At 46.6% G+C, this 25919-nt stretch overlaps 1 protein-coding gene across 17 annotated transcripts in view; it reads right to left on the reverse strand.

The window, feature by feature from the left end:
• USP48 (ubiquitin specific peptidase 48) overlaps positions 1–25919 on the reverse strand; it is a 250247-nt gene that overhangs the window by 51624 nt on the left and 172704 nt on the right. For 8 of the 17 annotated variants that reach the window (XR_013625012.1, XM_078786943.1, XM_068131386.2 and 5 more), the window contains 2 exons: positions 24537–24633; positions 2854–2966 (listed from right to left, as the gene is read on the reverse strand). Coding sequence is in view for 12 of the 17 variants with exons in the window: in XM_078786943.1 (XP_078643069.1) it covers positions 2854–2966; positions 24537–24633 (210 nt within the window). In the remaining 5 variants the exon portion in view is untranslated. Of the gene's footprint in view, positions 1–2853; positions 2967–18931; positions 19208–24536; positions 24656–25919 lie in introns of those variants that run through there. The other 9 variants (XR_013625014.1, XM_078786944.1, XM_078786946.1 and 6 more) reach the window with 3 other exon arrangements.

Raw genomic sequence — 25919 nt, forward strand, 5'->3', positions numbered from 1 at the left:
ATTACATACTATCATAACGCACCTTTTTAACCTTTTGACCCCCCTCGACTGCTGAGACTCCTTAGACCCTTGAAGACCCTTGAAGATCCTATGCAGGTCAGGTCAGTATTTTTGGACTGCCACGGGTAACATGTAACCCAGTGCTACCTGCCACATGGTCGGGTTGTTGGCGACTAAAATTACACACCTCACTGGCTTTGCTGGTGGTGGGTGCCTGCGACACTTTGTCAGGACTAAAAACAGCACCTGACAAAGGGTGGATTCGGGATCCAACGGCAAACTACGATGGAGATGGTGTGTCCCAAAAAAAAAACACCCATTGCACCCATTGGGGGTAGGAAAATGTATTTTTCCACCAAGCCTAGTTACCCCCTCCTGCACAGTGTTCCTGTGAAGAGGTTTCCTTGTTTCAGGACTTGAAGGCTTTGCCAGTTTTTCCTCTTCTTTTTCTCTGTATAGCCCTTCACATTTAGTGGCTCTCAGCCTTGTTTATGGCGATTTTCAATTGAATAAAATAAAAATGAGATGCTCTTTGACATTTACATCATTTAGACCCCTTAGACCCTTGACCACAAAGACACTCTAGAACCTTAAGAACACTGAAACCCCCAAAGACCAGGAAGACCCCAAAACCCCAAAGACATTTAACACCTTTAAGACCCCCCCCAAGACCTTGAAGACCCCCCCCCCCCCCAAGACCTTTAAGACCCCCAAAACCTTTAAGGCCCCCTTTGACCTTTAAGACCCCCATGGCCTTTAAGACCATGACCTTTAAGACCCCCAAGACCTTTAAGACCCCTCCCCCAAGACCTTTAAGACCCCCAAAACCTTCAAGACCCCCTATGACCTTTAAGACCCCCCAAGACGTTTTTGAAGGGACTGTTTGAAGGGTTTATCGACAGTGACGAGGCATCGCCTTTCCTAAATAATCTTTTGCATTTCGACAATTTGTTTTCAAATAAAAAGGTGGAAATCAGTTAGTTGGTGGGGGATTGGAACATCTGAAAATACAGACTTGGCATTTAATATGGAATATTTTTTTTTTCTTGACTTGGGTTTACTTTCTGAACTCGGTATATCAATCTGGTGAGTTTCTTTTACGCTTCGGTGATTTCTTTGTTAAAAGAACCATGTCACTGATTGTCTGTCGCAGCAAGAAGTCAATAACAGGATTATATCACAGGTGGCGTGACAAAATGTACGGACAGGTACATTTGACGATTGGCTTCACAATCGGGTATATAAGGGTTGTTGCGTTCTGTATTAGTGGAAAACAACTGCTGCACGTCTACAAAAGTTATTGCCACTTCCCCTGGAGATGGTCCGTCAACTCGACAATGCTGTTTGTCATTTAGTGGTGGCCTTACGAAATTCCGGCATGAAACAGCGTGCTATTGCTTGGCAGTATGGCATCACTCAAGGTCAGGTGTCAAATATCCTGAAACGAAATGCTCAGAGGGGTGTCCCTATTCCAATACCGAGGCCAGGACGTCCCCGCAGAACCACAAGGAGGGATGATCGCCAGCTGCACCGGTTAGTCCGCAATGGCCGTACCAAGTCAGCTAATCGGCTTGGGGCTGAGTGGCAGCAACTGACAAATGTGCCTGTATCCAGAAGGCTAGTCAACCAACGACTGGTTCAAGCAGGCTATCGTGCCAGGCGTCCCTTGAGAAAGCCACGTCTGACTAGACAACACCGCCAGCGCCGATTGCAGTGGGCCAGAGAGCACCATCAATGGCAGCCAGGACACTGGAATCACGTGATCTTCAGTGACGAGTCTAGATTTCTGGTCTATCGTCAAGATGGCCGCGTCCGAGTGCACAGACAAGTGCATGAAACCTACAACGAAGATTGTATAGTGCCAAGAGTCCAAGCTGGAGGTGGTGGGATGACCGTTGGGGCTGCTTTTCATGCAGGGGACAAAACTGACCTGGTTGTTCTGAATGGAAACCTGAACCAGTTCAAGCACAGGGCCATTCTGGAAGAAACATTGCTTCCATTTGTTTGTGCAGCCTTTCGAGGAAACTTTGTCTTCCAAGATGACAATGCACGGCCTCATCGTGCTCGCATGATCCAACACTTTCTTGCTGACCGTGGTGTAGAGCATATGGAGTGGCCTGCCATGTCCCCGGATATGAATCCGATAGAGAACTTGTGGGCAGAATTAACGCGTCAAATCGACAACTTGGACCAGCAGCCTGCCTCTGTTCGTAAATTGCAGCAGGCCATTGTAACTGCATGGCAAGCGATTCCTGTCCAAACCTTGGCAAATCTCGTGAACAGCATGCCTCAACGTGTACGTGCTCTCCTGAATGCTCGTGGGGGTTACACGAAGTACTGAACTGTAATTTTACTGTCCGTAATCCCAGTCGTAATATAACTTTTGTTTTTGTTAAAAAAATTTTTGGCTAATGTGCAAAATAAAGAGATACTTCTGGAAAACGCACAGAAGTTTAACACAGTACTGTCCGTGAATTGAGTTCGATATCAGTTGACATCACTTTCAAGGATCAATTTATTTGCTTCAAAATGTCAAATGTGGTTTTTGTTTCTTTTAAAGGTCACATTAACAAAATCTAGAATAATTTCAACATAATTCCAATGAACTTTTGGTTCTAAGTCATCTTGAAAAGTAAGTTCACCCCCACAAAAAAAATATTCCATATTAAATGCCAAGTCTGTATATATATAATTCTACATTCCAGTATGACGTGGAGACAATAAAACAAATGTGGATTTTCAGTCATGTGACAAGTTGCATGACAAACTTTACGTCAGAGAAAAATACGTTTGAAAAGCCCTGTAGATACACAGACACAAACATTAAGACATACAAAACAGGAAAAATCTTGCCTTTTGCGTTCCTTCAATCTTGCGGACATAGACCATGGCCTGAGTGTAATCCAACACCTTCCTCTGCTTCTGATTGAAATTCTCTCGCCTCCGACAACACTCTTCACATTCTTCTGCAAAAACACCCAATCCACCAAACAAGCTGTAGTTTAAATTTTAAAAGAAAACTTGCAGCAATTGTCACTCTCGTTGAACAATCAAACATAAACATGTGGGGTTTGCCATGACTTCAAAGTAAATTAATTCTTTAAAAAAGGTTTTCTTTCATTTTCACTATCAATCTATAATATCCATTAAATATCAGCCTTGAATGAAAATATGAAATGCTGTATTAAGTGTATTAGTTATATTATCAAACTTGACAAACTCAAACATTCAAATGAACAATTCAAACATCCTCTGAGATTTCATTAACTGAAACAAATGGCATCCCATTGCAGGGAAACAAATTAACCAATCACATAATGGACCATAACATTTTTAAAATGTGTATACAACAGGCATTTTAAGGCCATTTTCCCTGCAAGAGCGGGGGTTAGCCTTGCGGTCCCCATGACAATCTTCTCCATTTTGCCCTATTTTCTGCATCTCCTCTTGTTAACCCCCTTGACCCGCATTTCTTCTTCGACCATCTTTAGCCAAGTCTTTCTCGGTCTTCCCCGTCCTCTACTTCCTTCCACATTCATTCCATCACTCTTCTCAACCAGTCACTTTCATCCTTCCTCAACACATGACCAAACCATCTCAAACTGTTTCTCTTCACAGCATCCATCACAGGCTCTATTCCCATCATCTTTCGCAATTCATCATTTGGCTTCCTCTCTCTCAACGATACACCACACATCCACCGAACCATTCGCATTTCCACCCTTTCCAGCCTTCGTTTCTGCTCTACGTTCATTACCCATGTCTCGCTCCCATAAATCATAACACTTCTCACACATGCAGCATACACCTTTCCCTTCAGCTTCAACGACACTCCCCTCCTCGTCAGCATGCCACTCAGTTCTCGAAACTTCTTCCATGCACATCTCACTCCAGCAACCGTTGCCGAGTCTGATCCACCTTCTCCATTCAGCATGTCTCCTAGGTAACAAAATGTTTTCACACCTTCCAGCTTCACGCCGTCTCCAAGATCCAACTCAACATTTCCTCCATCTGCAGCTCCCTCTGTGCACACCTTACACTTGAATGTAGCTGCCACACTGGTTAATGACCCTCTCAAACCACTACATTTTTGATGAACCCACTCAGCGCACATTGTACATTGAATTGAGTTCACTCCGACACCCTTCCTGCACATAGAACATGGCCACTTCCCAGTTCTTTCCACCTCACCACATGCTTTACCACTTGCCATCACCTTTGTTTTTCCGATATTCACCTTCAGACCTTCAGTCTCCATACATTCCTTCCACTTGTTCATCTTCTCCTTCAGTCCATCCATACTTTCTGCAATCAACACCAGATCATCTGCATACAACAACTCCCACGGTGAACCCTCCTTTACGTTCCGAGCCAGCACCTCCATCACAGCTACAAATAGTAGTGGACTTAGTACCGACCCCTGAGGCACTCCCACCTTCACCTCAAACTCACCACTGTTCCCGTCCTTCGTCCTTATAGCTGTGCGGCGTGCGCGCTCTTTTGTACATTGCCATCACTACTCTGATCAACCATTCCTCCACTCCTAACTTCCTCAATGCCCATGTCACTACTTCATGTGGAACCCTATCGAATGCTTTCTCCAGATCAACAAACCCAAGATACAACTTCTTCCTCTTTTCCATGTACTTCTCCTGCAACTGCCTCACAATAAAAAGTGCATCTGTCGTTCCTCTTACTGGCATAAATCCAAACTGCATTTCGTCAATCTTCACTTTCTTCCTTATCCTCCTCTCCAACACCCTTTCCAATACCTTCATTCCATGCTCCAATAACTTTATCGCTCAATACGAGCCACAGTCCAGAGGGTCACCTTTCCCCTTGTATAGAGGGACAAGGGTACTCAGTTCCCAATCCACTGGAATGCGGCCTTCTTTCACCACCAGATTGCAGATCTCTGTCATTCTCTTCACACCCCAATTTCCCGCTGCCTTCAACATATCTCCCACAACTCCCTTCGGCCCTCCCGCTTTTTTACTCTTCATTGCGTTTTTTGTTTTTTTTGTTTTTGTTTTTGTATACAAGATCGAGGCTCGTGAAAGAGCGAACATTAATCACACAGAAAGACAAACAGACACATAAAACAAATAACATCGGGAGCGGTAGACAAGATGGGGAGAGAGGGGGAAGGACACAAACACAACATTTGAGAGCAGGGACCGCGAGACATGGAGACATCGAGAGATCTGTGGGAGGGAGAGGGCTTTGGGGGGGAGGCATGTGAAGAGGGGGGGGGGGGGGGTATAAACATATGGACACTGCCAGGACTTCCAGGAAAGAAGTTGGAATTTCAAACAAGGTGGATCTGGGGTGAATTAGTGGGGGTAGAAAAGATCAAGGTTTTGGATGAGGGAAGATAAGAGATGGTGGTGAACAGCTGTTTTAAAGACCTGGAGGGAGGAGTGGGATTGAAGGGAGTGTAGGAGTTTGTTCCAGAGGCGGGAGAAAAGAGGAATGAAAGAGTGAAGGTGAGCAGAGAGCCAAGATTTCGGCAGTTTAACCATCAGAGGGTTGCTGGCAGATCTTGTGCGACCTGTAGGAATATTTGGGGGACAGAGCACAGAGAGAGCTGGGGGAGCAAGGCCGGAGAGGAGTCGGTAGAAGAAAGACCACCTACCTGCCTGCGGTGAGTGAGTGAAAGGCCCTCAGAGATAGCTTCATCGCGGGAGATTCCAATGATTTTGAAAGCTTTGGATTCAACAGCGTGTAGCCGAGGAGCCAGGTGTGAGGCAGGAGCACCAGCCCATAGGGGAGAACAGTATTCCATTGAGCTGCGGATGAAAGCCTTGTATGTGGTGAGTAGCTCAGGTGTGCCGAGGAAGGACTTCGCACGACGGAGGATGCCCAGTCGGCGACTGGCTTTGGAGGCCAGCTTGGAAATGTGGTTTTCCCAAGAAAGATCATGGCAGATAGTGAGACCCAAAAGCTTGAGCGACAGAACTTCTTGGAGAGGATTGTTGAGAAAGTAGATGGGAGGGTTGTCCAGTCGATCTTTTCGGAGAGACATAGTAAGAGAGTGAGATTTGTCAGGATTGAAAGACATGTTCCACTTGTTTGACCAGTCTGTGATTTTGTCCAGGTCTTCAGAGAGTGAGGAGGCTGCAGACTGCCGATCTGAGGGAAGAGGAATGGAGCGGCAGAGAGTGGAGTCATCAGCAAAGAGATAGAGAGGATTTTCCAGAGAGTCGGAGAGATCATTGATAAAGACCAGAAAAAGCACAGGGTCCAGCACACTGCCTTGGGGAACTCCAGCCTGAACAGGAAGGGGAGATGAGAGAAATCCATTCAGGGCCACACGTTGACTACGACCAGAGAGGAAATCCGCAAGCCATGCATGGAGATTTCCATGGATACCATAGGCGGAGAGTTTGGTGAGCAGAGCTGGGTGCCAGACCGTATCGAAGGCACGCGATATGTCGAGGGAGACAGCTCTGATTTCCTGTTTGGCGTTGAGGACCTCCATCCATTGTTGAGACAGCAGAAGCAGCATGTCCAGAGTAGAGTGACCTGGTCTGAAACCAAATTGATGATCAGAGATCAAGCCATTGGAGAAGAGGAAAGATTTCATATCCGAAGCAATGATGGATTCCATGACTTTGCTGATAATTGGGAGCAGGCTGATTGGTCTGTAGTTGCAAGGATCTGTTTTTGCACCTTTTTTGTGTAAAGCGGTAATGTTAGCTGATTTCCAGGATGCTGGCAGATGACCTTGAGCAAAAGATAGGGTGAAAAGAACAGAGAGAGGGTGAGATAGAGCGGCAGAGCAGGATTTTAGGACCCGTGGGCTGATGCCGTCTGGTCCAGTTGCAGAATCAGAGTCGAGGTTTGACAAAAACTCCTCCACCTTGTCAGGAGAGAAGGACACAGAGTTCAGGAGCAGTTGGGTTCGACTGGGAAAGGTGGGAACAGAGAGAGATGGGTTTGGGACTAAGGATTTTGAGGCAAACACAGAGTTGAGGCATTCGGCTTTGTCACGTGCGATGTCAACTGTGTGGCCATTTGAGGTAAGGGAGGGGATGGAGGGGGAACAAACACCAGAAACGGATTTGACCAGACGCCACCAGGATTTGGAGGAAGGAGACAGGTTTGAGAGTTCATTCTTGAGTGAGGAGAGATAGTGCTTCCTGGCACTCCTGAGGGTAGACACACACTTGTTCCGAGCTTGGTGGAAAGAACTGAGATTGCCTTCAGTTGGATTAGCCTTCCAAGAGGCAAAGGAGAGTTGTTTCAGGGCAACTGCCTCACCACAAGATTCAGTGTACCATGGACGGGAGGAAGGGTAAGACAACTGAAGGCGAGATGGGATAAATCTGTGCATGAGAGAGATCAGTTTGCTTTGGAAGAATTCCCAGGAAGAATTGATGTCAGAGGCAGTGGAGATGGGAGACCAATCCAGATGATTGATGGCTGCTTGAAGACCGTCCCAGTCGGCCTGAGTGAAATGCCAGACTCGTCGACGCTGAGGAGGCTCTCTGAGAATGGCCAGAGAGATGTCCACTTTGACAAGCACATGATCAGAAGAACCGATTGGAGCAGAAGAAGAGCAGCAGACATTAGCAGGGAAGTTTGTCATAACCAAGTCTAGAAGAGAAGATACTCCATTGGCTGAGATCCGGGTCGGGAAATTGACAGATTGTGTCAATCCCAGTGAGTCACAGAGTCCTTTGCTGAGGTGCCATGACTGGTGAGAGAGGAACCCACACCCAACCAGGTGGCATGATGACAGTTGAAGTCACCACATATGAGGAAGAGAGAGTTGGGATGAGTGGATAGAAGTTGGTCCATGTTGTCAGACAGTGAAATGTAGATGGAGTCATCACTGTTTGGGGGACGGTACAGAACACATATGAACAAAAGGTGGGAGCGGAGAGGAAGCCGTAGCCAGAGGTACTCCTGGGGGTGAGGAGGAAAGAGGGCAGTGCAAGGAGAGTGAGGAAGAGAGTTTTTGATAAAGATAGCCACCCCACCACCAGGCCGAGGCTCAGGTCTATCATACCGGAGGAGGGAGTAACCAGGAAGAGATATTAAGGAATCAGAGACATCTTGAGGGAGGAAAGTCTCTGTTAAGCAGATCAAGTCTGGATTGTCAGAAGCAATCTGTATGGAGAGATCAGTCAGGTTTGAGCGAAGGCCCCGGATGTTTGAGGTCCACACCGTTAATGAAGAGAGAGGGGGAGCATCAGGTACAGGACAGGGGAGGGGAGGAGTAGGGTAAGATGAAGGATGAGAGGGGGAGGTAGGGAGAGCAGTTGATAGTGTGTCAGATATTGCAGAAGAGTTCCAAGAAAGGGAAGGATGAGGAGGATGAAAGGTTTGATGGTGAAGGGATGAGGCACAGTGAGGGGTTGTTTTAGGGGGGGCAGAGGAAAGTAGAAGGTTTGGGGGGGTGGAGGTATGAGATAGAAGGGAGACGAAGTGGGGAGGAGGCAGCTTGGAGGAGGAGGGGGAGGAGGAAGAATTGGAGAGGAATGGTATGGGGGGAGAATTGAATGGGAGGGGTTGGGGGGGAGTTTTGAAGGGGAGGAGTGAGGGGGGAGTTTAGGAGGGTAGGCGCAAGGGGGGAGTTTTGGAGGGAAGGGGCAAGGGGGAAGTTTAGAAGTGGAGGGGCAAGGGGGGAGTTTAGGAGTGTAGGGGCAAGGGGGGGGGATTTGGATGGGAGGGGCAAGAGGGGAGTTTAGAAAGTGGATGATTAATGAAAGACGAACATTGATAACAAATTGGGTTTGTTGTGATTTTCAAGTTAGCAATCCGATTCAGAACGATGGAGGAGGGATGGAATGAATGTGAATTTAGACCATGTAGTGAGGGAGACGTATAAGATATTGAATTTCTTTTTTTTGAAGTGGAATGAGTTGGAGAGGAAATTGAGAAAAGCCTTTTAAATAGGAAGAAAAACAGCGTGTTGTAATATACCACTGAATAAAACACAGAAGGGGAAAGGTTAAACATATTTAAATAATATTTAAACAGAACTGTGAACAATCTTCTATGCACAAAATACCAACGGGGGGAGAGCCGAGAGGGACCACCACGAGTCACGTGAACAGGGCAAACGGTGGATGGCAAGGAGATAATGGGGGCGGGGCGAACAGCACACCTGGACAGAAAATACAGGATGAGACAACAGTACACGTGGAGAAAGGAAAATAAATGTTTTTTTTTTTTTTTGTTTGTTTGTTTGTTTGTTTTTTTGGGGGGGGGGGGGGTGGGGATTTAGAACGTTAGACAGAGTATTATGTTCGGGGTAAAAGGGAAAAAACTAAGAGCCAAGCAAAACACGCTTCAGTTAACAAAACACCGACGGGGGTACAACTACAAGGCCACACACGAGGAGCAGAACACGATTAATTCATTATGAGTTACAGGAAATTCAAACCAAAACTAACTATAATCAAACAATAACGCATGGACGATAAAATAACGAGTTGAAATTTGACAATCTATCTGGGGAAATGGGGGAGAAACACGTGGTCGAAGAACGAACGAACGAATAAGAATGAATAAACGAATGAGCACAGAGAAGGTAATGTCTTTTTATTTTGTTTTTTTGAGTTGAGATTTACATAAGGAAGTAGGCTATGGGGTGAAAAGACTGGGAAAACAGAGAACGAAAGTTATTGGATCACAAAACGATGGACCGCTGAGAGAAAAACAAAGCCTCAAGGTTGTACAGTGTACACTGTACAAGGCCTCAAGACACGACACGAATTAACACGATTTTCAATACAGGTATGAAAGATTTGCACCGAAAATCTTCGTCGGGACACAATATACGTACATACACCATAAAATAAATACAGTTATAACGAAAATACAAATGGGAACAATTACTTAACTTCGATTTCGATGGAGAGTGTGTAGAGCTGCGAATAAACGAACCCTCGCCAGCAAGACCGGAAACGGAAGTCTGGTTTCTTTAATCGCTTCCTCAACTTCCTTCTCGGTTATCTTCTCTGCCGGTCCTAAAACTGGGTTACTCTCTATGTTGCCATCCCATTCATTCTCTGCATTCAACAGTATTTCCATATATCTCTTCCATCTTCCTTTAATTCCATCTGGGTCCACAACGATTTGTCCCACTTCATCCTTTAAGCAACTCACCCCCATCACATTTTTTAAATGTGCATAGAGGCAGCAAAAGAGTTGTGGCAAACAATATACTCGTATGTAGGCACTGTATCACAATTCAAAGTATTGTCGTGTTCCCGGGGATTAAGATCCCCTTGGGACAAATGGCCGATCGAGCTTAAACTCCGAGGCGTTCAATCAAACAATGGCGGCTCTTCTTTACACGCGCGGGAGCGGAGGGTGACGGAGCTTTTACCTGCACCGATTCCACTGGAGCATCCTCGAACCACGATAATCAAACAAGACAGACACGGCTTTAAAATGCAACAAACAAACAGGTTTAATGAAAATAATGCCAGGGACAAGAAATGCATGGTAAAACTAAATTACTAAATTGGGGCGCCCCCATACGGACTCATGAAACAGACACAAGGAGAGACAAATAAAAATAAATGCGTAGCGTTTGTGTGTACTCAGATTTGAGAGGCCTTCAAACCTTGTCGGCCCTCGAACGGGTCCCTGAGTCCGTCACTGAGCCCTGAGCAAGGAAGGGAACAATAAAATGCGACTGTTCGTACTGGATGTCGGCCAAGAGAGAGAAAATGTGCGACTGCACTCTATGAAGGCCAGTCCGGAGAGGGAAAAATGCGTCTGCCCGCAATGAATGTCCCAACGCAAGAGAATAAAATGGCGGCAGCTTCGCCTTTTTGTTCCCCGGTCTCGAACGTCATCTGATGACGTCAGCGCGCGCTCCAATCAAAGAGTCCATCGCCCTGACCTATCATCACCTCTAGGGGCGGGGTCCCATGTCCCTGCCTGCTTGGTGTTGCGATGACTCGACTGGTGGCGCCAGCGGCAGCGTTCAAATGTCTGAATCCGGTCGCTTGTTATGGGGTTTATTTTATGTGTAGAGTGCATGGCTAGTGTGGTGTGTGTCATAAGGAACAAGGGAAAACCCCCAGAGGCAATTCACATGCAGGGAATTATTCCTATAAAAAAACCAACTTTAGAGGCCATTTTTCCCCACAAGCGGGGGTTGGCCTTTTTCGGGAACCGTGGTTGTTGTTGTTTTTCGGTCCCCTTTTTGAAGCAATGTTTTACGGCCGGATGCCCTTCCTGACGCCAACCCTTTTTGCCGCCTTTAACGACAAACAGGGAATTACCAGTGAACTGGTCCTCAATTAGCCGACCTCGGAAGGATGACAGGCTGAGTCAACCCCCCTGGCGTTAATTCAGCGATCGACCGGGATTCGAACCCAGGATCCTAGGATCCTAAGCCGGCACCCTAGCCGCTAGCCCAACACCAGGGATCGAGGAATCGAGGAACAGGGAATTATTCCTATACCCCAACTAATTAGCATATCTCCAACCCTTGCATGGAGACAATTATACAACCTTACCGGACACACAGAGCCGACTTAAATTACAGGTTTCTTCTTCTTCATGACAGTCGGAGCACGCTATCTTATGCAATCCTACCTGGCCCTGAGGTATTTCATTACTACCCCCACAAACGTAACAGTATGTAGGTACCTTATTGCAAGATTCTGTTGTCAAGGAGACTGAAAGAAAATAAATGAATCTGGAAACAAGTTTCTATTTTCACTTCTGGTGTGTTATTCATTGTTATCTGTATCTGTGGGTTTCAGAAGGTGGAACGAAGCACTCCAAGGTCTCAAAGTATCCACCTTCATCTGTGCGTGTGTGTGTGTGCATTCTGGATTTACTGGTATATGTATATGTATACACACACACACACACACACACACACACACACACACACACACACACACACACACACACACACACACACACACACACACACACACACACACACACACACACACACACACACACACACACACACACACACACACACACACACACACACACACACACACATATATATATATAAGCGAAATGTCTGTTTGTTTGCTTGTGAACCTACTCCTCTGAGCTCCCAAGGTTAATCGGCAACAAACTTTATGGGATAACATGTTTTACCACTCTGCACCTAAATGGGCGCTTTAAAACAGTTATTCTCTCACAATTCATAACTTAAAACCATCCGAGCCACCACCTGTCGCCATGATCTCCGAGGGTCAATCCACACATACAAATCTTTCTCAAAAGCACAATTTTTTTTTATCGGATTTCAACACGGATATCCATATAATTAGTTTGATGGTAAGCTCTGATCATCAAATATGTTATCATATGTGAGAAACAACTCTTAATTAAGACGTTGCCATGATCGGGAAGTTTGGCAAAGGAGGAGTCACGTGACCTCTCAAATGTGCTAATTATTCAAAAACCGAGAATAGGACAAACACAACCTATACATCGTTTTCAAGGTAATTTTACTGCTCATCAAACAGCATCACTCAAGTGTGAAAAATTAGTTTGTAGAAAAAAAGGACCCACGTGACGCCAACTCCAAACCACCACTTGACAACGGATGAACCTCCAACGATTACCTCATCCTCACAACAAGGTGAGTTGGTGTTTTGCTGTTTGTTTGGGATCATACTGCTTTGAGCTCCCAAGGTTAATCACAACAAAACTTTCTACCATCAGATTTTTAACCACGATATACTTGAATAGAGGTTTTATACCGTGATGACGAGGTCATTTTTGCCCGTTATTGTCGCGTTACACTCCTGAGTTAATTCATTTACGAACCTGAGGTAATTTCTTCACTGCAACTTCACTCCTTTACACCCTTTAGAGTTAAGACCCTTTCCACCCCTGATACCCCTGACACTACACACCCGAGACACTTTAAACCCCTTAGACCCCTTTCAACCCTTTTTGCCCATTAGACCTCTTTGACCCTTTACACACCATTAGATCCCTTTCACTCTTTTCATGCCTTTTGACCCTTTACACCCCTCAACACCCCCTTAGATCCCTTTACACTCCTTAGACCTTTACACCCTTGAGACACTTTCATACCCATTTCGACCCTTTTGATACATACAGTCACGTGAAAAAGAAAGTACACCCCATGTAAAGTTTTGACTTTTTCCAACATATTTCAACATAGCTATTTGACCTTCATTTCAACAATATTGAAAGATAAAGGTGACATAATATAACAAATATCATGAAACATTTACATTTTGTAGTCCATTGTGTAATTTAAATACACGTAAATGCAAATTTCGCATGTGGAAAAAGTAAGTACACCCTTGGCTCTAATCGGTGGTATTGCCCCCTTTGGCAGAAACAACCTCAAGTCGGCGTTTCTTATAACTGTCTACCAGTCCAGAGAAATTTTTGCCCACTCCTCCATGTAGAATTCCTTCAGCTGTGCGATGTTTGAGGGGTTTCTTGCATGCACAGCTTGTTTCAAATCCCCCCACAACATCTCGATGGGATTTAGATCCGGGCTTTGACTTGGCCATTCCAGAACCCTCCATTTCTTTCTTTTCAGCCATTCCTTGGTGTATTTACTGGTATGTTTAGGGTCATTGTCATGTTGCAAGGTCCACCTTCGGTTGAGCTTCAACTTTCCAACAGATGGCCTCACATTATCCTCAAGCACCCTCTGGTACAATGAAGAATTCATTGTGGATTCTATGATGGTGAGCTGCCCAGGCCCTGATGCAGCAAAGCTGCCCCAAACCATATTTCCACGACCATGCTTTACAGTTGGTATCAGGTTCTTGTGGTCAAATGCTGTCTTTGGTTTTCGCCAAACATGTATTCTGGTACTGTGGCCAAATAGCTCTACCTTTGACTCATCTGTCCAGAACACATTGTTCCAGAAGTGCTGGTCTTTGCCTAGGTGTTCACTGGCAAACTACAGTCTTGCCCTGATGTTCTTTCTGGACAGCAAAGGTTTCCTCCTGGCACACCTCCCATGTAGATCAAATTTGTGCAGTCTCTTTCTAATGGTACACTCGTGCACTTTGACATCAACAGTGGCAAGAGCTACCTGGAGGTCCCGTGATGACATTCTGGGGTTCTTTGAGACTTCTTTCAGCATCTTGTGGTCTGCTCTCGGGCTGAACTTGCTGGGGCGGCCTGGCCTGAACAAGTTGGCAGTTGTTTGAAATCTTCTCCACTTGTAGATGATCTTCCGGACAGTTGAACGATTGATTTCAAATTGTTTGGAGATCTTTTTAAATCCCTTCCCAGACTCGTAGGCATCTATAGCGTTTTTTCTGAAGGCCTCAGAGAGCTCTTTTGATCTCGGCATGGTTACGCCACACACTTCAACAACAAAGAGCAAACCAAACTAAATGTCTGAGGTTTAAATAAGACAGGTTCCTCCAAGATCCTCTCTAACGATGTTCTTATCATTTGCACATGAGCTGGTGCACCTGATTCTAATTTTAGGTATTTGAAGTAGTGATAAATGTAGGGGTGTACTTACTTTTTCCACATGCGAAATTTGCATTTATGTTTATTTAAATTATACAATGGACTACAAAATGTAAATGTTTCACGATAATCGTTATATTATATCACCTTTATCTATCAATATTGTTGAAATGAAGATCAAATAGCTGTATGTTGAAATATGTTGAAAAAGTCAAAACTTTACATGGGGTGTGTAATGAAAATGAGTTCCACAACTTTGACCTGATGGTAGGTTTAATGACAATTTGATCTCTGGCACATCCTGTAAAAGTACAATCATGCAATATATCAGAATCATGGAATCATGGAGATAGTTCAGTAATTATCAATCAATGCAAGCAAGCCTAGATTATATAAGTATACGCACCATTTGAGTTCTACATGTCATAGAATAAATGTTGCAGGAGTGTCTCGGAGCGATGGCCGTCCGAGTTCTTATAGACGCCTCTCAGCGGATGGAGAGAGCATCACACCTGGGTTCAACTTAGATACATATTCATTACATTCTCCCCACCATTAGAACTACACTTCCGCTAGGCAGGAATCAAGCACGCGGCAGCATTAGTATAGCAGCGATGTCAGTACATGTCAGTCGGTCCATCCATAGCGATCGGGGCGACGAATTTCCCTGCCTGCACGGGTCCGGAAACTACCGGGTACCACATCCCCAAGTCCGGTGTCCCCCACGTCGGAGTAGCCGCCTGAGTCAGGTGACGAAGGTGGCACCTCAGTGCCAAAGGGCAGGGGTGTATTTGGTGGCGCGATGGTCGGCTGATGCTCCATAGGCGGAGCCACAGGAGAGTCCATAGACTCGTAAATTGGTTCGTCGATGTCCCCGCAAGGGGCCAGGTGGCATATGGAGACAGTGGACTCACGTCCATCAGCCATCAACACGCAAGCATGCTCGGGATTAGCTTGGAGTACCTGCACCTTATCCACTAGGGGATCATACTTGCTCACGCAAACCGCACGTTTGAGGTAGGCCGGCCCCGGCTCAGCAAGCCAACTAGGTAAAGATCGGATACTACGCGAGCTCCTTGGGTGATGAAACATCCGTTTGTGAGGAGTCTGGTTGGTGGCCGTACATCGTAAAGCCCTGATAGAGTTCAGCACCGCAGGTAACGACCAAGCCCATTTATCTAGGCCCCAGCCAAGGGACCTAACGCTTAGCGTGACGGCCCTCCATATAATCCCATTGAAGCGTTCGACCTGCCCATTCGCCTGTGGTCTATACGGGGTGGTATAGCCAGAAGCGACATTATGCTGAAGTAAGAAGCTCCTCACTTCCTGGGACAGGAACACCGCTCCTCGATCGGTATGCACGTAGGCCGGATTCCCAAACATAGAAAACAAGTTCTGCAGACATCGTATAACCGTGGCGGCCGTCATATCTGCGCACGTGAAAGCGAAAGGGAATCGCGAGTACTCATCAAAAATAGTGAGCAGATAACGAGAGTTACTCGATGCCGGCAGCGGCCCTTTGAAGTCCATTGCCAATCTCTCCCACGGCCTTGTAGCTCTGACCAGCGTCCCCATAGGAGGGTTGTAAAAACGCGGTTTGAGTTCAGCACAAACAGTACAGTCGCGACAGACCTGGCGGACGTCCTCAACCGAGTATGGCAGATTACGACAACGCAGAAAATGAGCAAAACGCATCACCCCAGGATGACACAGTGTCGTGCAAAGCGCGCAGACCCTCCAGAGATATGAGGCCCGCACACGTTGCCGGCCGCGATAAGGCGTCGGCAACCAGGTTATCCCTCCCCGGGCGATATTTGATGGTGTAGCAGAAATCGGCGAGTTCGATGCGCCAGCGAGTGATTTTCTCATTCTTAATGCGTTGAGCATGCAGGGTGTCGTACATAAACGCAACGCTGTTGGTCCGTGATAACTTGGAAGCATCGTCCGAGCAAATAGGGACGCCAACGCCGAATCGACTCGACGATCGCTTACGCTTCCTTTTCGACAGACGAATGTCTCCACTCAGCGGAGGTGAGAGTTCGCGAAAAGAAAGCCACAGGGCGCCCCCCCTTAGGAGAGAGTCGCTGCTATCGCATGATCCGAGGCATCACTTTCCAAAATGAAAGATTTGTTATCGTCAATCATCGCCACGGCGGCCCCAGCGATGTCGGACTTAAGGCCATGAAAAGCAGCCTTGGCATCAAGGCTCATGGGGAACACTTTGCAGTCCACAAGTGGGCGGAGTTTCACGGAGAAATTTTGCACCCACTTAGAATAATGGGCGAACAGCCCGAGAGCGCGCTTCAGCGAAGCACGATCGCAGGGCGGGGCCATGTCGAGCAAGGGTCGCAGACGCTGCTTATCCAGAGCGACAGAGCCGTGGGTCACGGTGTACCCCAGGAGATCTATCGTGCGGGCGGAGTAACGACATTTAGCCTCATTCATAGTTAAGCGATACCTCTGTGCGACTTCGAGGAAGCGCTTCAGATTTGCATCATGATGTTCCTGGTCATGCCCGCAAACCGTTAGATTGTCCAGATATACAAAGACGTCGGTCAAGTTCTCCTTAGCGATGAGGTCGTCCATAGCCCTCTGAAAACACGCGACCCCGTTCATGACCCCAAAAGGTAGCCGGGTGAACTGGTATAACCTTTGACCCGATTCAAACGCGGTATAGATACGGTCGGCCTCGGAGATGGGGATTTGATGATACGCACTACGCAGATCGAGAGTGCTATAGACCGAGTACTGGGCCACCTGTCGAACCAGGGAGTCCATCCCCGGTAGGGGGTAGGCGTCCAGCTGTGAAAATCGATTAATCGTCTGTGAATAGTCGATTACCATGCGTCTGCGATGCCCTTCACTTCGTACCACCAGAACTTGGGCCCGCCATGGTGACCGACTAGGTTCTATGATACCTTCCTTTAATAGCTGGGCTGTTTCTTCCGCAATGAATTGCGTGTCAGCTCGTGAGTAGCGTCGCGATTTAACCGCTACAGGTGTACAGTCCGTGGTCATATTGGGGAACAGCGACAGCGGCTCAATTTCCATCCCTGCAAGAGTGCACACAGCAAGTGTATCAGTGCCACCAAATTCCATTTCCAGCCGTCCATGTCGCTTGAGAAAATCATGTCCCAGCAAAACATCTGCACATAATGCTGGTAAGACCATGAGATGCACGTCCGGAAACATTCGTCCCTTTATCACAAGCTTCAATCGACATTCCCCTTTTGTGCTGAGCCGAAGCCCCTGAGAGGCCATAACGATCCGACGTCTTGTCCCAAGAATCGAATCGGCCATCCATGTTTTGCACCAGTCGATAATCGACATAACTATCCGTGGAACCTGTATCGATCAAAGCATTCCCAAAAATTCCCTCGATCATGAGTGGAATTATAGCTCGAGCCAGGCCAGGTGGACCTGCAGTTATCGCGTCGTCTAGGCGTGGTGCTCGCGCCTCGCGAGTGGATCCAACGCCAGCTAGAGTTTTCCATGCCGTAGCAGTAGCTTGTAGTTCATACGAGCAGCCTCCGGATGGCGCTCGTGTCACGCGCGGAGTTTCAAAGCCAACATTAGCCGTTCGGGTGGCCGAATCGGACAGTTGGCAGGGGCGCGGAAGAATGCCAGCCAAGGACGGTCGCACCGCATTCTGTCGTGTCTGAGCCTCTTGTTTAGGCAGCGCGATGAACCTCACCAAGGTCGAGCGCTCAGCCAGGGGCCCACGAGAATGTGCGCTCCTCATCAAAGTGGGGCGAGGCGCCCCGCGCTTCGTTCGGCCCACTGGCTCGGCGATAAGCACATTCATTGTCGAGCGGGTTCGTTTGCCCCGCGTCGCTGTTCGGCAAACCTTTGCAAAATGCGCTATCTTTGTGCACAAATGACATGTCGCATCTCGAGCCGGACAAACAGACCTGAGATGTTTTCGGTTACCGCAGAAATAGCATGTAGCGTTACGTCCGGGCTTTGGTCCGGCTGCTGCTGCGGCCGTCAAACCCGGATCAGGGTCATCCTCGGGAGTGGCCAGGGTCTCCGATTCCGGCAGAGATGCCGTGGCTGCATCCGCGTCCTCGGCGGTCGCTCTCTCCGGTCGAGCTTGCTGAGATGTCCTCGCAGTGACGTATGGGTGTTCATACGCGTCGGATTGTTCCCGTGCTTGGGTATAGACGTGAGCCAGCCGCAGGGCTTTAGCGAGCGTCAAGTCGGCTTCTTCAAGAAGTCTTTGTCTGACTACTGGGAATCTGAGTCCTGAGACGAAAGAATCGTGTACAAGATCATCACAAACTTGTTCGTGTGTCCGCACCTCTGGTGCACTGTCGGTCAGCAGACGCCGGAGCTCTTGCGCAAAATGATCTAAAGTTTCCGTGGGCTGTTGTTTCCGTATTGCGAGCAGGTGCCGGGAATAAACCGCGCTTCGTTTCTTGATGTAAATACGCTTCAGCTCTGCTACTGCCGCATCGAACGTCACGCATTATTCGATCGCGCGATACACGTTGTGATGCACCTTTGTTTGTAGTACCTCCAATTTCGTTTCATTGGTGACGGCGGCTTCTTGGGCCTTGAATTGATTATCCAAGGTTTCCAGCCAATGTGAAAGTTCCGCGCCCGCTTCCGCTGCTTGCGGGTCGGCTGCGAATTGCGGCACCTGGATCATTCTGTGTCCTGCCATGCCGCTCCCGTTCGCCTCTCGTTCTCGATCAGACGGCGAGACAAATTGTCATTAATTGTAATGAAAATGAGTTCCACAACTTTGACCTGATGGTAGGTTTAATGACAATTTGATCTCTGGCACATCCTGTAAAAGTACAATCATGCAATATATCAGAATCATGGAATCATGGAGATAGTTCAGTAATTATCAATCAATGCAAGCAAGCCTAGATTATCTAAGTATATGCACCATTCGAGTTCTACATGTCATAGAATAAATGTCGCAGGAGTGTCTCGGAGCGATGGCCGTCCGAGTTCTTATAGACGCCTCTCAGCGGATGGAGAGAGCATCACACCTGGGTTCAACTTTGATACATTTTCATTACAGGGTGTACTTACTTTTTCACATGACTGCATACACCTTTTTCAACACTTTTCAGACCTATTGACTTTTTAAGACCCTTTGGACAATGTAAGACCCTCTGGACAATTTATGACCATTTGGATACTTTTGACCTCTTTTTCTCTTTCGTCCTCAGACACCTTTAGACCCCATTTGGACCTTTTGCCTCGATTCTTGAAAACACTCTAGTCCCCTTTATGACCCTAAAAACATTTAAGACCCCTTAGAAAATTCGATTTTCGAAAATTCAAAGAAATACAAAATTTCCTCCCAAAATCGGTTTTGCCGACCTTTTCTGTGCACTAATCGCGTTGCATAACAAGTTGCAATGACAAATCTAAACTGATATATCAAAATGAAACTGATGTTGAAAGTTGAAACTGAAACTACTGATATATGGATCATCGAATGGGAAACCAGAATGAACTAATTGGAGAGTATTGAGAGAGGGGTAAAGGTTGGGAGCTGAAGAAACAATGTTGAGAGGGATAGGTGCCTGGAGGTGGTCGGTTGGTATGGAAAGAACTTTGGTGATCTTCCGTCAAGTGGTAAGCCCAAAACCTGCCTAAACCCGTTTCCCAGCTGAGCTTTCATAATATCACCCTTACTCCTGAGCAGTACTTCAGAGGTACAACAAGCATTGATTGGAAATTTTAGCTGATAGAATGGAACGAGGTTGTCGAGGTTACTAGCTGCACCCATTGCGACATTTGCTCACTGAATGTTTACACTGAATTCCCGTTTCTACCAATAAAACTCAAAAGGAAATTGCTCATTTCAGGCGAACCATCTACGAACCCCCATCATTGAGGAGTACCTTTGCTAGTACATATACAATTTTACAAATAGAGCTTTTCCGATCTTTCTCGAAACGGAAACAATAGCATCTTCTCATTTTTGTGGAACCTGCTCATGGAACGAGGTTGTCGAGGTTACTAGCTGCACCCATTGCGACATTTGCTCACTGAATGTTTACACTGAAGTCCCGTTTCTACCAATACAAACAAAAGGAAATTGCTCATTTCAGGCGAACCATCTACGAACCCCCATCATTGACGAGTACCTTTGCTAGTACATATACAATTTTACAAATAGAGCTTTTTCGATCTTTCTCTAAACGGAAACAATAGCATCTTCTCTTTTTTGTGGAACCTGCTCTTGGCCATAGTTTAACTGCAATTGCTGCTGAGTAACACCGACACTCTCTATTGAGGAAGCCGGGGATTGTCTTGCACTTGTAGCCTGCATTGCATGTGGGATGTTATGCTGTTACCAATTACAATGCCCATAAAATTGCAAAGCTCATGAAACTCAATCATGAGAATAAGATGATCAGTCTAAGGAATTGAAGCAATTAATCCAATTTCAAAGATGCTAAAACAACCGACGAGAAGTCGATGTAAACAGGCAAAGCTCACAAGAGGAAATGAAAGGCAGAAACACATCAAGTGGCAATGGAATGATGTCAAGGATGATTCAGCTTAATTCCTCCAAGTTTAGAAATATTCACCAGAACCTAATGTCATGCTAACGAGTTAATTAGGCAACAACACTGTTGTGAAAATACTGTTACGTTTATGGGGGGTAAGCAATAGAATACCTTAGGGCCAGGTAGGATTGTATAGGATAGTGTGCTCCGAATGTCGTTATGAAGAAGAAGAACCCCCTGTACCTAAGTGGGGACGCATTAGACCGGATGTAGTGTGAGTGTATATTTGTCCCCATGATGAGGGGTGGGGTTACCTTAATTAGTTAGGGATTAACGGCAAATTCACTGTATGTAAATTGCCTCTGTGACCTTTTCCCTTTGTTCCTAATGACACTGCACACACATTATTACAGGTAAGCAACCGGCACGCATTATAACACGAAATAAAACAACCAGAACCAAGACATTGAGCACCACCAATGATTCTGACAGCCAGGCCATCGCGGGGGCACGGGAGGGGCTGGGAGCCCCGCCCCACGGGATAGTGATTGATCCGGTACCATAGAGCGAGGAGATGGACTCGCTGATTGGAGCTCGCGCGGACGTCGTCGGATGACGTAAGAACCCTTAATCGGGCTGTCATCCCTCGACTCTGATTCTGCAACTGGTCCTGACGGCATCAGCCCACGGGTCCTAAAATCATGTTCTTCTGCTCTTTCACTCCCTCTTTCTGTTCTCTTCACCCTCTCTTTTGCTCAAGGTCATCTGCCATCTGCTTGGAAATCAGCCAACATCACCGGTTTGCACAAAAAAGGTGCAAAAACAGATCCCAGCAACTACAGACCAATCAGCCTTCTCCCAATTATCAGCAAAGTCATGGAATCCATCATTGCTTCAGATATTAAATCTTTCCTCTTCTCCAATGGCTTGATCTCTGATCATCAATTTGGTTTCAGACCTGGTCACTCTACTCTGGACATGCTGCTTCTGCTTTCTCAACAATGGATGGAGGTCCTCAACGCCAAACAGGAAATTAGAGCTGTCTCCCTTGACATTTCACGTGCCTTCGATACGGTCTGGCACCCTGCTCTGCTCACCAAACTCTCCTCCTTTGGTATCCATGGAAATCTCCACGCAAGGCTGGTGGACTTCCTCTCTGGTCGTAGTCAACGTGTGGCCCTGAATGGGTTTCTCTCATCTCCTCTTCCTGTTCAGGCTGGAGTTCCCCAAGGTAGTGTTCTGGGCCCTGTGCTTTTTCTGGTCTTCATCAATGATCTCTCTGACTCTCTTGAAAATCCTCTCTATCTCTTTGCTGACGACTCTACTCTCTGTCGTTCCATTCCTCATCCCTCAGATCGGCAGTCTGCAGCCTCCTCACTCTCTGCAGACCTGGACAAAATCACAGACTGGTCAAACAAGTGGAACATGTCTTTCAATCCTGACAAATCTCACACTCTTACAATGTCTCTCCGAAAGGACCGACTGGACAACCCTCCCATCTACTTTCTCAACAATCCTCTCCAAGAAGTTCTGTCGCTCAAGCTTTTGGGTCTCACTATCTGCCATGATCTTTCTTGGGAAAACCACATTTCCAAGCTGGCCTCCAAAGCCAGTCGCCGACTGGGCATCCTCCGTCGTGCGAAGTCCTTCCTTGGCACACCTGAGCTCCTCACCACATACAAGGCTTTCATCCGCAGCTCAATGGAATACTGTTCCCCCCTCTGGGCTGTTGCTCCTGCCTCACACCTTGCTCGGCTTCACGCTGTTGAGGCCAAAGCTTTCAGAATCATTGGAATCTCCTGCGATGTAGTCAACACCGAGGGCCTTTCACTCACTCACCACAGGCAGGTTGGTGGTCTTTCTGTCTTCTACCAACTCCTCTCCGGCCTTGCTCCCCCAGCTCTCTCTGTGCTCTGTCCCCCCAATATTCCTTCAGGTCGCACAAGATCTGCCTGCAACCCTCTTATGGTTAAACTGCCAAAGTCTAGGCTCTCTGCTCACCTTCACTCTTTCATTCCCCTTTTCTCCCGCCTCTGGAACAAACTCCCCCACTCCCTTCAATCCCACTCCTCCCTCCAGGTCTTTAAAACAGCTGTTCACCACCATCTCTTATCTTCCCCCATCGAAAACCTTGATCTTTTCTACCCCCGGTAATTCACCCCAGAGTCCTTGCAGTGTTCATATGTTTTAATCCTCTCCCACCTCCCCCCAAGTCCTCCCGATGTCCCTGCTCTCAAATGTTGTGTTTGTGTCCTTCCCCCTCTTCCCCCTCTCTTTTGTGTCCTTCCCCCTCTCTCCCCATCTTGTCTGCCGCTCCCCTTGTTTTTTGTGTTTTGTGTGTCACTTTGTCTTTTTGTGTGATTAATGTTAGCTCTTTCACGAGCCTCGATCTTGTATACAAAAAAACAAAAAACAAACAAAAAAAAACCCTGGGAACAAAAGACTTGGGTCCCGGCATTTTCTTTCTTCTTGCGCTGGGTTCTCATTACGAACAGAAGCATTCTTCTTTTTGGTCCCGAGTTGAGAAAGGACAGTCACATTTCGCACTCTTCTTGGTCCGGGGTTTCAGAACGAGCAGCCACACGTCCTTGCTCGGTTCCTGGAAGGCGGACGCATTCGCAAAGTTTCTCTTCTTGGTCTGGTGATTGATGCGAGTGGCTGCATTTTCCATTTCCTGGCTCGTCGGTGCTGGCTGTGCGGCGACTGGGTGCGCTGAGAAACTGCGGTGCTGTGTGGACCAGACGAATGCAGCCTGCTCGCTTCATGCTCGGCGGCTGGAGTGAACGAACTGCGTGCCAAGGCCTGTTTCCCGCACACGGACTTTGCGTCAAGGCGTGTGTGTTCCTGCACTCGGACCGACGGGGTTCAAGAGCCGCTCAAAGCTGAGTACAAACACAAACACATTCTTACTTTCAGTTATTTTTCCCCTTGTGTTGTATACGGGTCCATATGTGAGCGCTCCATTCAGGAATATTAGTTTACTGTGCATTTTCTTGTTTCTGGCATTTATTTTATTAAACCCCTTTTACTGTTGCATTATAATTCCGTGTCGGTTTGATTTGTTCAGCGTGGTTCGAAGACATCCAGTGGAATCCGTGCAGGTAAGAGCTTCGCTAACCTTCGCTGCCCTCCTCCCCCGTGCGTATTAACACTGCCATAGTTGACTGAACGCCTCGGAGTGTAAAGTTTGATCGGCTATTCGTCCACAGTGGTGTTCACCCCCGGGAACACGACAATGCTTTTCTCTCGAACCAGAATGAATTATTTGAAATTTTTGGAGAAGTTTGAGTTAGTTTTTTTCTGATATTCAATTGAAATCATGTATTTCATTATTGTAAACACCTTTCTTTGATGTACCAATTTTTTTTTCCCAGACAATTTTTTTGGTATACCAATTTTGGTATCCCAGACAAATATTCAAATTTCCAATATCGGTATATCGATATGAAAACTGATACCGATATAATCGGTATATCGATATATCGCCAGAGCATAACGGACAGACAGATAGACACAGACCCTTCTCTTGCTTAACCCTTCTCTGTGCTACGTGGGTGGGGTGATGATAAATCTACCTTGTTGTCATCTTAATGGGAATGTTCTCAACTGCAATGTATTTTAGCCTTGCTGTGGTGCAGTTACCAGGCTGCATGGTGTAGCAAATCTCTTCATTGGATTTGTTGCGCGAAATGGAGATGGTGCAGTCCACATCAAAAAGGCTGCTGAGGACTTCCCACTCCTGCGGTAACACCAGCGCCAACCTGTCACAATCACAACCACACTGTAGACGTGTTGAGAATTATTCACCTATAAATAAATAACGTTGCTTATGTCTGGGATCGGAAGTCGGTGTTTGCATCAGCGCAAAATGTAAAAGGAGGCAAGTGGATCTGAATGTCTTCAATGAGCCAACTTTAAGAGCAATTTAACATTAACAAAAGCAAGGATCATTTATTTGGATTTGGCTTTGCCTTTGCATAACAATTTCACAATCTATCGAGACAATCATTGGGACAGTACACCCAAACTGAATATGAACCCTCCCAACGACTTATGCACAGTTATATATTTTCCCTACCCTCCCCAATACATATTATACACATCACATAGCAGCATGTGAGAGGCTTTGTGGTGGATTACGTAAAGCTTGGCTGCATTTCCACATTGGGGTGGGAGAAATTACCATGTTTTTCAGCAAAATTCCCGTTCCATGCAATAGAATAGTAATCTATCCAGGATTATTTCTTTGGGACAGAATTGTAGTGAACAACATGAAACTGGCCAGGCCAAACTCCCCCCTCCCCCCACCCAGACCCCACCACCTCAATGACTTTCTTAATAAATCTCCTGAGGAAGTTCAGTCATTCAAACTCCTGGTTCTCACTATCAGTCATGACCTTTCTTGGGCAAACCACATTTCAAAGTCGGCCTCCAAAGCTAACCGCCGACTGGGCATCCTCCGTTGTACAAAGTCCTTCCTTTGCACACCTGAACTCATATCCACCGACAAGGCCTTCATTTGCAGCTTTGAGAACTGCTGTCCCCTCTGGGCTAGCTCCTCTACCTCGCCCCTTGCTCAGCTTGAGGCCGTGGAAAGCAAGGCCTTTAACATTATTGGAACCTCCCGCAATGAAGCAGAGTCTATGGGTCTATCACTGCACCAACGTAGACAGGTCAGTAGTCTCTCTATCTTTTACCGCATCCTTTCTGGTCTTGCACCCTCTTCGCTTTTCGTGCTTAGTCCCCCCCTCTCCCCTCACCCTTCCAAGTTCCTGTAGGGAATGCATGGTCTACCATTGACCCCCTTCTTGTTAAACTACATAGTCATGTACTTTTTTAAACCTTGTACTTTTTTTCAAATAACTCACAACTTTCTCGAAAAAAGTTGAAATTGACAAAGGTATTTTGTCTCCACAATTCTTTATTTCACTATTAATATTACAGAACCTTTGTTTTTGATTCAGAAGTGAATATATCCTTTTAAATCAGAAAATAAAAAGAAATGGCATTGACAAAATTATTGAC

The sequence above is a fragment of the Myxine glutinosa genome, chromosome 11 (assembly GCF_964187855.1).
Source record: "Myxine glutinosa chromosome 11, kmMyxGlut1.1, whole genome shotgun sequence".
Lineage (NCBI taxonomy): Eukaryota > Metazoa > Chordata > Myxini > Myxiniformes > Myxinidae > Myxine > Myxine glutinosa.